The 15,813-nt window shown below is 28.8% G+C and overlaps 1 protein-coding gene across 2 annotated transcripts in view; it reads right to left on the bottom strand.

The window, feature by feature from the left end:
- Window positions 1–15,813, bottom strand: part of LOC129960933 (putative sodium-coupled neutral amino acid transporter 11) — a 54,313-nt gene that overhangs the window by 35,808 nt on the left and 2,692 nt on the right. Inside the window, exon 2 of one of the 2 annotated variants that reach the window (XM_056074683.1) lies at window positions 9,752–9,802. In XM_056074683.1, coding sequence (XP_055930658.1) covers window positions 9,752–9,802 — 51 coding nt within the window. Of the gene's footprint in view, window positions 1–4,137; window positions 4,269–9,751; window positions 9,803–15,813 lie in introns of those variants that run through there. The other variant, XM_056074684.1, reaches the window with a different exon arrangement.

The raw sequence follows: 15,813 nt of genomic DNA, 5'->3' as shown, positions 1-15,813 counted from the left end.
GACAGTGTATTATTTTACAGTAAAATATAATATCTGTATTCTTTGCTAAAAAAAGTTGAATTTTAATTACAAGTTTATTTAATAAGAATATTAATATATTAAGTAGCAATCTAAGTCCCCTTGGCTGCTTAGAACAACAACACAAAAGTAAAAAAAAAAAAAAAAGCCAATTTTGAGAGCATAAATGTTTTTAAAAAATTATTATAGTAAATTAAAATCGGAGTTTAAAAAATCATTAGATCAAAAATTTTCCGGCGATCGTAAGGAAAGGATTAAAGGTTTTTCATATTGCAGGAAAAGAAAGCTGGAAAAATAAAATTTTCTCATCATTATCTAACAGTCTTCTGCATTTCTCGCTACTACCTGCTGTCCCTGCATTTTATTTTTTATAAGCACGTGAATGAATTTACCTAAATTAAAAGTATTTAAAAATACTTATCTTTTTTTTTAAATTTTCAGCTTAAGACCCATAAACAAAATGACTAATATTCTTCACTGTCATAAAAGCATTTTCCAGCAAAATTCTCACTACTATTCCCCCCCCCTTTCTGTACACGAGCAGTGAAGAACAAGCGGAGTTTGTAGAACATGTTAAGATGTCTTATTTAAAAATAGTCCTGAAATTCCAATACAACTTGGTTAATTCTTCTCCCCTTTTAAGCTAAATCTTTTCCTTTTGCTTCGTTTGATCTAATAATTATTTCATTCTTGGAACTACAGAGCATCCAGCAAAATTATCCACAAAACTCTCCCCTCTTAGCTGCCTGGTACTACATTAAAGAGCCTTTTTATGATTCTCCTCCACTTAGAAGTTAATTAATATGGTTATCACTTCCATTATTTCGTAACTACAAAAGCAGAGGAAATACAGGTTGTTGTTGTTTTCCTACCATCATAAATTCCATCGTTTAGGATAATTATTGTAAATTTTAAACCAATTGCCTTTTTACTTTTTCGTTTACGAAATATAGAGGAAGTATTGGAACTGTCAAAAAATTCAACCTCAAGATTTTGACGAATCTACACGTTTTAGAGCAGACCTCACTGAGTTCGAAAACATATTTTTGGTGTTATGTCTGTCTGTGAATAAGAATATGAATACTCCAAAGCGCTTTGAGCCAGATGGATGAAATTTGATGTATGGACTTCTGACCAAATTTGTAGATTTCAATCAAATTTTGAACGAAATCTATTTGGGGGAGTCGGTCTGGTTGTTTGATGAAGTGAATTCGACAGCTTCAAAACGCAAAGAGCAAGTTACATAAAATTTGCTAAACAAGTTTAACATATAAAATATATCTTATCAAATTGTGAACCAAATATGTCAAAGAGTTGATCGTCTGCACTTATGTATGCATGTAAACTCGTAAAAGGAATGACTTAAATCAATAAAAAGTTAGGTATGTTTTCTTGTAACTGCAATGGTAGTTAAGTGTTAAATCTTGGTTTGATTCGATTGGCAAACAAAATACATATTCGCATGATAGATTCAGTACAAAAATCTAGATTCATGCCTAAGAACTATTGGGTATACCATGCATGGTCAATAATTTTGGGGAAGGGGACATAATGTTCGGGGGGGGGGGAGGATAAGCCATAAATTGGAGAATGCGCAAAAAAGTTTCACTTGTTTCTCAGACTAAGAAAATTTTTATTAATCTTTTTATTATTTTAAAGTTTTCCACCTTTTTTCACCAGGGCTATGTTGTACACATTGATTTAGTTGAACATATTAAATTATCTAGTATAAAAGTAGTTCTGAATTCCTAATTCAATTTGTTGCCATTTTAAGAATCCCCTTAATCTGCACCACATTTTCCCACTCATTTCGGTAGCTTTTAAAACTAGCCACCATAGTGAAATACATCCCAAAATAACACCTTTCTCAGCTGATTGCTTATCACTCTATTGCTATTTTAATAACCTTCCAACTAAAAATCTGTTAAAATTTCAATAACTTCTAGAATTTTACAAATATAATGCTAAAAGGTTAACCATTCTAATCGTTTTGACTTTAAGCGCATCATGACATTTGGAAAGCATTGCTTTTTACTCTTTTAGCCCAACTCAGAGACTTCTGCAATTCTGCTATTGTTGAAGGGAAATGTTGATTTTACGCATATGATTCAATTCGCAAAATAGCTAGTAATGCTTGCTTTAATTTTGTTCTTTCTTAATTTTAAATTTTACACATATTCCCCATCCCATTAATGGTCTTTTCTCATGGTTCAATATCTTTTCTCCTTTTCCCCAAAACATATTCTTTTATTTAAATTCTAGTTTAAGTATTTATTTATTACTGCCCTCGCTATTTCCTTGTGTTATGTATAAGTGAAAAAATAGTCCATATTTTCAAACACAGAAGTACTTTTCTTGAAAATTAGAGAGAGGGAACTAGGTATTAATTAAGAATAAAAAATAGCCATGCACTCTTTTTTTTCGTATTATGTCTATACCTTGAGAAACAGTTTTTATAGATAAACTTAAATAGCAAGTTTCGGAAATGAGTAGTGGAATAATTAGAATTTTTTCCATTTATCATAAGATAATGTTAACTAACTAAATATTCCTTATAATTGGTACTCCTACGCAAATCAAGAATGTGAATGTTCAGCGCACATTTGATAAATTTGGGGGAAAAAAAAAGGCCAATATAATCTTGATTATTTATCTTTTTCCCAAATACTTTAAAAAAGAAAGGAACTAAAATTCAAATTGGTCTTTCAAAGATGAAAATATACACGATATATTAAAACACAAGAAATTTGGTCAAACTGGAATTACAATATATTCATATGATTCATGCTGTATTCACACAGAAACGTCTTATCTTTTTTTTTTTTATGTAAAGCTAATTTAAAACTCTTAGTGTAACCATTTGAATTCATTAATAATTATGATTAAACAAAACAAAAATTAAAAGTAACAAATCTATTTAAATCTAATATTTATTCGGGCGCTGCAACAAAAGAAATATTTGCCTAAATGCCTTATTTACAATAAATATATACAGATTTTATGCAATATTTACAATGAAATATACATATTTTACTTTTTTTTTTTCCTAAGTATGGTTAAAAAAATAAGAATTTTTTTTTATTTGGAAATTATAATAAGAAATGTTATATTTCCTAAGGTTTCCGTGAAGTTAATTAATATATACATTAGGAAATTCTGAAAACAACGAACACAGATTAAATCACCGGGCCGAGTATATTCGATGACTATGATGAGGCAAGCTCATCATAGTAATAGTTCAAAACAAAGCAATATAAATTTGAAAATAATGAATCAAGACTTCAATTCGCAAGATAAAGAGAAAATTTAGGGGATATATATTGTATACATTTTCAAAGATATCTAGCACCCTTAGAGGTGAAAAATCATCTTCAGCTTTTCCTTCCATACAAACATATTCATATGTATAATAAAACAGTATTTCAATTGCAGGAAAAAGTTTGTTCAATTACTTTTACTTGAAACATCAATAATTCATTAACATACTCAATCATGCAATTTAATAACTATGACAAAAAAAAATCCTTTTAGTGATATTTACCCTTGAATCAACGCAGCTTTTGAAGGATTAGTGTATATGGGTTCGTATGACTAACAGGTAAAAACGAGACTTCCGTTTGCAGACCTCATTGTCTGAGCTTAATAAAACCGGTTCATTAAAATATTCCCGATATTGGATACTTTATATAGTTAACTTTCTAAAAAAATGTGAATTTAAAAAAAACAAGCAACACACTGAATGGACACCGCTTTACGTTCTGTTTTTAAAATACTGTGTCCAAAATGAACAAGCATTTTCCTCATGAAATGATAAAAACACAGAAATCTAAATTAAGATAGCAAGAACAACTATATAAAATTCATATCCATTTATATATTTAAAAATAAGGACTATTTCAGAATGAGAAGACTGGTCCATTTGGAGGCTTTCTTTCAATTTTCACTTAGTTGAAATATGTTACACAGTAGTTTTTTATTAATAGAAAATAGTATCATTCTTAGCCTAATCAATTAACTTTTTCGGCCTTGAAATGAAATATTTGTGTGTGTATTTGCTATTTCATCTCTAATTATTTAAATGGCACTGAAAGAACTAAGAACAAAAGAACTAAGACTTACCTTATTCGCCATATTTCATGAAGTTAAAACTGCTGAACCAACTAGTGACTTTATACGTTTTTCACAAACATCTCTTATCATTATGAGTTAGAAGAGTAGATGAATTATTATTTCAGTAGAGGTAAAAGTGAAGTCAATAAATATGTTGATAAAATGAAGCAAAACAACTTTAAAATATATAAAACAGTATATTACTCTGTTTACGGAGTATACGTAAATCACTTTTTACCTCTACCGTCTATCTCACTCTTGCCTTCTCATCTCCTTTAATGTTATCGAATTTTTGCTTGTTTGTTCAGCAATTTTTTCTCTATAGGTTCTGAATTCTTAAATTTTAAATTATTTTTTATTAATGCAGTTGTGCTAATGTCGGGGCGGGTCTCTGAGTGATTCTAGGAATTGTAAATTTATTAACCTTGTCAATTATCAGTAAAATTGTCAAAAAAAAAAAAAAAAAAAAAAGGGTAAAATAGGAAACTGCCCGGGATTTATTAAATTGTGGATATAAAATAAAAACAGAAAATAGAATTTTATTTTATTTTTGTATATTGTTGATAAAACTATATGAAATTAAATTGTATTCCAAAGATAAATAAAATAAAAAATTTAACAATTTTATAACAAATTATAGAAAATGATCAGGCAGGAATAAGTTTCACTGTGAAATCAATCATAAAATATGTGATATATATGTCAATATACTTTTAAAAAAATTAGTACGTAAGAAACGTAATTCATCATACTTTATACTTCTTACTACGGTCTAATTTTTGTACTGAATATTCCAGCAGTAGAAAATGCTCTTTCCGATTCCACACTTGTTTAACAATTATTGAGGAATCGCGCACTATCTGGATATATCCCCCTTTTATATTTGATGTTGAAAATATCCCATTTTTTTTAACGATTTTCCTTTTATTTATACACAATTTTTGTAAGTACAAATGGTACTATGCTTCTGTTTTTGTTTTTATTAAAAGGTTTTTCTCTTTCAAAGATAATTGTGCAAGCAATTGTGCATACTGAATTTTTCGCGATCGTCAACATTCATTAGTTCTGCTTTCATCTAGCCAGCGGTATTTTGTGTAACGCTTTTGTTGCATGGATATATGTGTTCAATTATTCTATGATTTTTTTATTGCAGCATTACATACTTTATTAAACATTTCACAATCCTCATCTCTTAACTTATTAGTATCAGTATCGGAAAGATATTGCTAAATATCTGAATAAACAGACTGCCATTCTTTTATATGATGCATCACGGTCTTCTTAGGTATATTACTCAATATTCTATGCTTAATATATACAAAAAAAGGTATGTTATAGCTGTGTATATATTTGCACCAAATTACTGGGACAAAATTATCGATTACAATGTGATGTTAAAATTTGCAATTCACTGGTACAATGATGATAAAATGAATCGTGCATTACTCCAAGACGCTAATCGGCAAATCCGTCCCTCCCTATTACAGTCGAAATGTACTCTGGCGTCCCAATTTAGCATATGCACCCACTGAAATAAGTGGCAATGTTTATACATGTTTTGCTTAGCAAACGTATACAACTTAGGTGTATGACCACTACAAACATCGAATTTGTTTATGACGGCAGGTAAACACTTTTCAGTGTCTGGATCATTAAAAAAATATATTTTTAGAGAATAATTATACTCTATATCAAGGCAGGCCTTTAGCCGACTGGTCCGATTGCTTCCGATAGGCGCGGTACCAGAATGCTACAAAAAATATACTAGCATTTATTCAAAATAAAACCAAATATCACTTTAATTTTAGATCATTAATTTTAGGAATTTTTCATGTTTTTAAGTTCGCTTCTTGACCTATGGGGGCCATCATTTCATTACGATTTTTAATTTTACATTAGTGAAATGCACCTGAAAAAAAGAGAGAGGACAGGGGGTGGAAGCAAGTCTTTAAGTCACTTGTCGCAAAGATTGCCGCTTCCTGCGTAGAGGAATAGCTTCCCTTCCGTCTTGCCGCGAGCCTCAACAACCATAAAAAATATGAAATGTCCTCATGACCAGGCTTTGTACAGAACAGGTTGTGTGTTTGTAACATAAAATTTATAACAATTTTGTTTATTTGATTGAGAAAAAAAGCACGGGAAGTTCTTGCTATTCTCTGCATGATCAAGTTCTTCATTTTCTATCTCACACGCACACATCCTGGGAGGAAGGGCCGCCATTCTATCTTACGTATTAGGGGACCCACATGCTTTCGATAAGCTGCTAAACTGGCCAGTCCGCCAGTGATGTAATACGATGATGCCTTCGGTTGCCAACATTTGCGAAAAAGGGGGTCGAATCAGACAGACCCTAAAGCCGCGTTCCAACGATATCTTTGCTCGCCTTGAGTCTGGCACACTTTTCCCTCTTTCCCCTCTCATGTTTTTCCGGGGTTCTGTTCCTTTTATCGACAATTTGCGGGAAGCCCCCGACCGATGCCCATAGGCGGGGATGGTCATACAAGGGGTCAGTTGACAGATTTATGATCATATTCGTAAAGGCAACAGGCTGTTGGAACAGGGCTTAATAAGCTTATGGCAGCGGAAAGCAGTTCAGAAATCTCCAAATGCTTAATGGACACATATCTTGAACTGTTACCAAGGTCAGAAGAGCGGATTAGAAAAAAGGCATTGCCGTTCCAATACAAAGTGATTTTGAAGCTAAAAGATTTCTGCTACATGCACATACGGAGGCTTACTTTTGTAAATGTGCATTAAATCATTATATTACTGCATAACTTAGTTAATATGATTATGTTTGATTCTAATTCGTAAACAATACGATTTTTTTATCCTTTGAATTTCCTTTTAATATGATGTTATACTATTGTCCATAAGATTAATTAATTTTATTTAGTTTAAATTTAAAAATACAGACAGTAATTTTTTTAAAAAAATTCTGAGTTGAGTGCTCATGAATAAATAGCCCTTTAAGGACTTCAATTCTCTGTATCTAATAAAAACAATACAAATTTTCTTAAAATTTTAAATAATTTTATTATAAATTTTATCAACAAATATTATTGGATTTTCTTAAATTTTATAGCTTATTTATGCATTACATATTATTTATTAAAACTCTTGAATATTATGAATGAAACACTTTGCCGATTTCTCTTGCTGCTTTTTTAAAGGAAGTTTTTCTTAATTGAAATTTTCGGATAAATCGAGTGTTTGTGATAGGTTCTAATAAGTCCAATTTCCCTCTTTTCTTTATTTTACAATGTTTTTCCCACAAAAACATGATTTGTTTTAATGCATCTAAGATACTTCTGTTAATATATACAGATGTAAACTATCACTGGATATTCATAGTAAAATAAATACATTAAAAAATAAAGGAAAAGTTTTCATAAATAACAGAAACCACAGTTTGTTTGTTTGTTTCTTTATTTGAATGTCATAAGCATAAAAATAAATGGAAATTCAGTTTGAGTTGAATTTTGAAATAGTGTTATTAAAAATCAAGATAATTATTTTTTATAATAATTTTGACAATGTGAAAAAATACAATTGACCTCTTTTCTACAAATTCATTAAAATAATAACAAAAGTCCTGATTTAAATCTGGAAATTTATTTTCATAAATCCTGCATTGGATATATATTAGTTCTCTTTCTAACGTATGTCGCATTGGAATTTTCACTCACTTCTTGGTGTGGTAGAGTTTTGAAATTGCACACACGTTTGTATTCTTTATGAATATGCATGATTTTAAATTTTTTAGAATTTACTTATGAACTGATCTATCAATTAACTTTAGTTTTAACTCCATATGAATGATACCACCTACAATAGAATTTGGGAGAAAAATCATTTTAAGATTCATTGAGCTTTGAAGAATTCGCAGAACATTAATTAATGATTAAAAAGTAAAATCCCTTAAAATAAAAAATTTACTCAAAGTTTTTTAAAATTAAATTTATTCTATATAACTGTGTGAAAGTTGGCTGAGAACTCAGAAATATCAAAAATTTCCAATGGGGCTCGGCACCCCTTAAAGTCGGCCCTGTTCTATATGCATATATTATTTTCTTTACTAATAGTTAAAGTGAATATTTATGAATTTGTGGAGGATGGAAATATAAATAAAAACAAGTAAAATTTTATAAAGTTTTTGGTAACAATCTGAAATGAAATATATTTTGTTTTTGTGCGGTTTTTTCCCTTTAATTAAAAAAAAATATTAAATAAATTTTTATATGCAACTGGGAAAAATGCTTTCATTTAATATTTACTTCTGTAAATAGGGTTTACTTTGGAATGTAATATTGCACTATTACAAGAAATAATACTTAAATCTTTGCAATAAACTACATTGTCTACCATGTTCTATAATGCTTGCTAATGTCCATCCATTATGTAACATCTATTCAAAGAAGATTTTTTATATATACGAAAGAATACTATAATAATAAATCATGGATGTTTTTATGAAATAAGTTGAAAGTTATTAATAATTTAAATCAACTGAACATTAATTAGCATTTAATTTTGTAGCTGTCCTTGATTTTGATCATTCTCAGTCTGCATTAGTCTACAAAGAAATGCAAATATTATGCTGAATGTCTCGATCACGGAGGCACAGACCCGGTCCGGAATGAATAACACATCCCTAATTTATTCACTGCATCCCTAATTTATTCACTGCAGACAGAACTGGAAAACAATTCTAGTTCTGTCACTAAGTGACAGAACTGGAATTGTTTTCTTCCCTTGAATTTGATGCAGCCTCGATAAAGATCTCAGCAAATCAGGCTGGGGCCAACTGTTTCCTCAAATCAAAGGTTAATTTCGCCTCTTTCGGTCTTTTTTTTTTTTTTCCCCTTTTCCCAGGTTCTCATTTATAATCTCATTTTATAATTATTGCTCTGCTTTTATATTTCCTAATTGAACCGACTTGTTTAATATAGAGTCAGTTTTTTTGTTGTTGGAAATTATTTGCCGGAATTTCTAAAGTAATTTTCTTAGATTTAATTAAAATAATTACAATTAAAACCTTTGGCTACTCAGAGATAAAATTATTTTTCAAAAAATTGTATTTCGATTGCATTCTATCGAGGGGAAAAACAAACAAACTTTGCAGCACTACTAGCTTCTGAGCTGACGGGCCATCACGGATTTTGCAACTAAAATGCGTTTTAAGAAACCTCCACTAATCTGGTACTTGCATTAACTCAGAAGATCTCTTGTTTGATACATACGGATCAATGATATTCTAATGTATTTTTCTATAAAATGTGGTTATTAAAAAGAATTCCAACGCAATTTTACAAATCCATAGAGTAAAATGCATTTCTTATATTCATGTTCAATTCATCTTCAGATTATGTGCTTTTATATTCCTGCATATGAGGGGTCATGGATTTTCCACATTATATATCGATTCATGCATAGTAAAAAAAAAAACATATACAAAAAACAAAGACAAAATAATACCATAGTATATATGTTTAAAAAAAGAACTAAATATGAGAACAAAGTACAGTTTGTTTTCCAAAAACATTCGCGACATAAAATCAAACAAAAAGCGTTACATTCTGCACACAGCCAAAATTTAAGAATTATTAATCTAAATACTTACAAGTATTAATTGCTTTATATCATCCGCAGATCCAACAGTAATATTAGATTCCTAAAATAAAATAATTTAGTTTTAAAAAATGTTGCATGTGATAGAATAATACATATTGTGTTAAATATTGAGACCTATGGACAAATATATTGGACTATTAGTTTCCGATAAAATGAGTTGCTATAGCAACTTACTCAACACAAGAAATAGCAAAATTAGATAAAAATTGGAGGCAAGCAGCCGACTTATTCATGCTTAGCAATATGGTGCAAAAAATATGTCTAAAAAACTAATATATAATCTCACATGCTCTTTAACAGAAGTCACACAAAATTAAGGACACGGGTGAAATAAAATACAAAACATTTTTGTTATCATGATACAAATCATTTAATGATTACTTAACAAAAAAACATTACAAAGCAAGACAAACTTTTTTTTATTTCTTCATTTTTGCCAATTTAAGAATTTGGGCATCAATTTCTGCAGATTTTTTCAGCATTCAGTTTCATAAAGCTCATGGATCTAATCCGTGAAAAATAAGGTACGATATTTCTGTACGGCCTAACATAAAGTTTTTAGCTATTTCACTTTCAGCGAACATATGCGAAAATATTCTGACACCACGTGTATTGAAGGACTAATGCGACACAACAAGTTTTAATGCCCATAAAAAATCAGCTTAAAATGATAGTTCTTGCACTAAAAAGTTCAAAATCAGTTTATTTTCGGACATTAAATTTGATGTTTTCGGATATGACGTGTCATCTTTTCCTGTATTCCTTTTAGATAATGAGTCAAACATCAATAACGACTCTTTTGAACTGGCACGCAGTCTTGTATATTTTCCTCTTTTGGCATGACAAGTCCCTGTTTTCCCATGCTACTTAGGATTATTATCTCCTTACAAAGTGAGTAGCACATAATAAATGGATTTTGTGAAACTTTTCGAAGCTATTCAGAAAAATTAGGATTGATTTTTTTTATCCGTCCAAATCGGATTAAATACGAATTTTGAGCAGCTCACTGTTTTGAAAAATGTCTCTTATCTACTCTGAATAAGCTCACAGTTTCTCAAATAATAAACCATTCAATAAACTCAAGTATGGCTGACTAAACATGACCGCGCTGCTTCCGCAGATGCCGCTATTCCCGCCAGAGAAATGTATTCTATTCTTTCACACATTACAAAACTCTCGTGTATGCCCATTAGCTGTAATTCATGAATCTTATGAAACTGTCTTGCAAATCGAAACTGAAATGATCTATACAAAAAAAAAAAAAAAAAAAAAAAAAGGAAGAGAGTAGAAAATGGGTGAGTTTCAGCATTACACAATCACGAATGGTATTGTTTCATTTTTAGAAGTTATGACTATGATCTTTTATTCTTGCAATCTTCAGATATCGGTATTTTTTAGATGGAAAAAAAAATAACTAAGAAACTTAAAATTTCTTCCAATTTCTCTTCTCTTCCTTACAAAGTCGAAGTTGCAACTATCAAGCAATCAAAATAAACAATATTACGCCTGATTAGCACATTTCTTTTAAACTATTATAATTGGACAAGGGGACTACAGAAACTGTGAAAAAAAAATTTTTGCTGACAAAACTTGCAACATTTCCTTCACTAACCGCTATTAATTATATTATTTTCATGTTTTTCTCCCTAACCAGAATCACTTGAAGTGTACAATATACATTATTAAAAATAGTTTTAGGAGTTATTTAATGTAAAAAAAAAAAAAAAAACTATTTCCACGAAATTTATTTTTAAAAAAAATGAACATCCTAAAAAACTATTAAAACAGTGGATATTTATACATTACAAATAATATTTAATGATAAATACTAATTTAAAGATAATAACTAACAAATGTTTACCTATTACAATTAAAATGCAAAAAAACGTAAAAATAATAATTAATAATTTCAAAACTGAAATATCAATTACTAGAGTAATAATAAAAATACTAGGTTTAAAACAATCAGTGCTGCTTTAAGTGTATTAAAAATTTTAAAACCTTTTTGCGAAATTTTGTGGTTTTCAATTTCTTCAACTCTTGAACTCTCTTTTTAAGACGCCTCAAGATTTTTTTTTTTTTTTTTGCTTTTAATTCTTTGAGATGATACTCTGCTTCTTTTTCTAAATTTTCACATTTTTTTTTTTCTTTATACACTTTATATTTGGCTCATGAATTCCTCACACTCAAAATCAATTGTTTTCACAGTTTAAAATTACTTATTCCACTATTTGTTTGCATGTTGCCATAAACAATTCATTTTGCAATGAGCGTTTGTTCTTTTGTATTCTCCATAAACAATGAAATCGAAAACAATGTCTCAACAATACTCTTGCGATAAGAAAGTATCATTATCATCTTTAATAAAAAATATGGTAAATTGTAAGATTTTCAGTTGAGAGTAGGTCGAACCACAATTTATTCGTACTCTATTTTTGAAAAGTGGAAACCGATCGTTTCGAAAGTTTCATTAGGGTTGCTGTATTCATTAGTTCATCGTTCTTCTTATCATGATGAAATTCTACAAAATCGTCTATCTTAAAAAAATAAAAAAATAAAAAGATATTCTGGGTTACTGTTGCTATGATCGTTTTGGCAACATTAGGTTTTGGATGTAAAGAAATGATCGCCAATGACGAACATGCTTGGCGCGAAATGCTCTGGCACTCGTTTTTTCCTGATTTTTAGATATGTTTACGAATTTCTCTGATTTTTCCAGATCGACAAAATTTCCTGATTTCCCGATTCTGTCGCAACCCTGAAGGATAAAGTATTTTAAAAACAAATAATAGTTCTTCTGGATTGAATTAATTTACATTTTTGAAATAAATGTTTCCATCTATATTTGTAATAAGGCTTCTAAATTTAAAAATCAGCATACCTCCTCAAATTTTGTAACGTAATATTGACGTGAAACCTTCTGTGCATTAATGAATATAAGAGAAACATTTTATTTAAAGACGTTCTTACAGTATGGGGACGTATAAAAATTTAATTGTTTAAACGTTTTAATATGAAACTCTAAAGATGCTTAAGTGTTTCATGCAGTTTTCTACCTTATTTAACGAAACTTTATGAACAGAAGTATGTGCCTAAGTGCAATATTTAGGGAAGTAAAAGTTTATTCCGCTTTTTCAGGATACTTAGAACAGTAATTCGTGAAATGAATATTTCAATATTATTAATTGATATAATGAAAAAATATCCGGAAAAAAAGTTAAAAAGTCTTACACCAAACAGATTAAATAAATCGTGATGCGAAATCATCTCTATATCGTGACTGCAGTGGATCCTTCTAAAAGTGACAAATAATTTCAATTGCATCAGAATATCTGACTGGCGCGGAAATTAAGGAGATTCAAATCAAGAATCATAAACATTTGAACACCATGGGAAAGCCACTTAATTAAAATGTTTTGTCTGATGGCAACTTTGGAGATCTATTCATGCAGGCAGCATAGAGTTGATAGTGTTATATCAAAATTTCGTTTGCGTCCATGCAATTTTTAAAAAATCAAGATAACTAAGCATGATCAAGTTATAGGCAGAAGTGAAGACTAAACATTCTACTGAATAGGAAAATATTCATTTTATTTAATAATTATTTTAATTTTATTTTAAGAACCTTGCGTAGTTGTTTAAAAAAAATTCAACAGTTTTACCTTAATTTCTTTCTATAAATAAATAAATCTGAAAATAAAAGCACGTGATTTTTAACACATGCTTTTGCTTACATTTTTTTAAGAATAGCTAAATGATCCAGAGCAAAATTAAGAAATAAATGATAAAATGTGAAAAGCTGTTATAAGACCGACCGAGATTTTACATTTGTTTATACTGACATCATATTTTCTCTCATACTTTCCTACCTTAAGTATCATAATTAGGAGAAAAGCTCTCAATGTGCATTTGAGGAAAGAAATAATGAGATTTGTTTTAGGAAAATCTGAAATATTGCGACAAAAGAAGATAGTCAAATGCACATTTTATTCAATTAGAACACTTATAGATTCTAACAATAAGAGAAGTAATTGTAATTATTTTACTTTTAAAGTGTAACTAAATAATTTTAAAAAAATTTCATCTTCCAAACATGGAACATTATCTAGTCATGTTTTAAACATCTAAAACTTTTAAACATTCAAAATTTTAACCATGCTTATTTGTATCATTTGATATTTATCTTTTCAGCATAATATTTAGATAAATACTGATTGTTTATATTCGAATTATAATAATTTTTTTAATTTTTTATCGAACACAAAGATATGCAGCAAGTCTGAAGAGAAGTTTCTAAAGGAAGTGTTTAATTCTTCAGTTTCATAGGAAAGTTTATGAATGACATTTTTCAATACAAGCTTTTTTAATAGCAAATTATATGACATATGCAGCATTTACATAATTACATACAACATCTGATTTTTAAAAACATTTCAATTCAGTTTAACTTTTTAATTGAAAAATACTTTCCTACAAAGTTTCTTTTTTACAAAGTTTAAGAAACCTAAATGTTGAAATACTGATAATTAAAACTTTTTGCAAAAATTCTAATCTTAGTTGAAACAATGTATACATCCTTGATTATTTTACTATTCCAGATACAAAACAGTTTATTTCATTGATATAAAAAAAAGCATACATTTTTTAAAATCTTATAAAACAACCACAGCTGAAAACAAAAATTGGGCATTATATGCAAACATTCATTTTCAAAAATATTAATATATAAAAATATAATTTTATGTTTTATTCAGCATTAACAGAGAATAGCAATATTTTTTTACTACTTGATATATCTAGCATTGTTCGGGATTAAAATCCTCTCATGTATAACATTTATAAAGCAGAAACTACTTTTGTATAAAGTATTTAAATTTACAAAGCCCTTATCAAGACAATTACCACTGAAGTTTCTGTGGGAAAAAGGCAAAATAATGGTTAATTTCTAATAGCCTGAAGCTGATGCTAACATCAGGCATCTATTTCGTATACTCAGAAGAGCTTTACTTTTCTTGCCTCAGTTTGACTAATACCTGCTTTCAGGCATAGTTAAAACATTAATTGAAATCATTAATTTGATTTAAATTAAATTAAAAACTGGTAAGATGATATATGCATTAAAATAAACCAAATTTTACAAGATAATGTTAATTTTGAATTAGTCTATCACTAATTTTAATGCATTAACGTTTTTTAAAAAAATTAATAACAAGTGGAAGATACATTGTGCTGAAATGAAACTGAAACCATTGAAAAGGTAAAATTTTGAATTTGAAGACAGTGTAAAAACATTCCTTTTGTAATAATTTCCTCTGAAATTACCGTGAATAATGACACAATTTCGGTTAATTTCCAATTAAATGAATATTAAATTAAATCTTGCACTTTGAAAAATTGATAGTACTTTTTTTCAACTTAAAATAATAAGCATGTGGAATTTGATTGAACATGATCTAGTTGTTAAAGAGGAGATACGAAACATACATAGCCCTAACGACTCTTATTTATATTAAAATTTACAAATAGACTAAACCTAGAATATACCTTTATTAAAATTTACGTAATTTTTCGATTAGCTAATACAGAAAATGCTGTTCATTTTTAAATATTTCAGATTCCATATATTTATTGGACAGCATATTTTTTACATATTAAAAAAATTCACTTGCATTGTTTTTGTGGCCTAAATATAATGCTTAAACAATAACAATTTTTTTAAACCAAAACAAAGCATATTTCTTGGAGAAAGAAAAATAAAATAAATTCTTCTTTAAAACAATAATAGTTTACATTTTTTAATTATTTTCTTACTGCAATTTTTTTTAAAACTTATATCTGACATTAGTAGGAGGAGGAGAAAGAAGGAAATCTGTTTTTCGGATAATGTGTGAACTAAAGAATGAAAAATTCATAAATATATAAAGAAATACAATGTGCATATATAAAAACAAATGTTAGCGATGAACAATTATGTATACTGTTGTATATCTAGCTAAAATATTTTATTATAAAGGCAAGAAACTTGTCATTGATTTTGCATTGATTGTTTAA

The sequence above is a fragment of the Argiope bruennichi genome, chromosome X2 (assembly GCF_947563725.1).
Source record: "Argiope bruennichi chromosome X2, qqArgBrue1.1, whole genome shotgun sequence".
Classification (NCBI taxonomy): Eukaryota; Metazoa; Arthropoda; class Arachnida; order Araneae; family Araneidae; genus Argiope; species Argiope bruennichi.
This window is presented reverse-complemented; position numbering and strand designations above follow the sequence as displayed.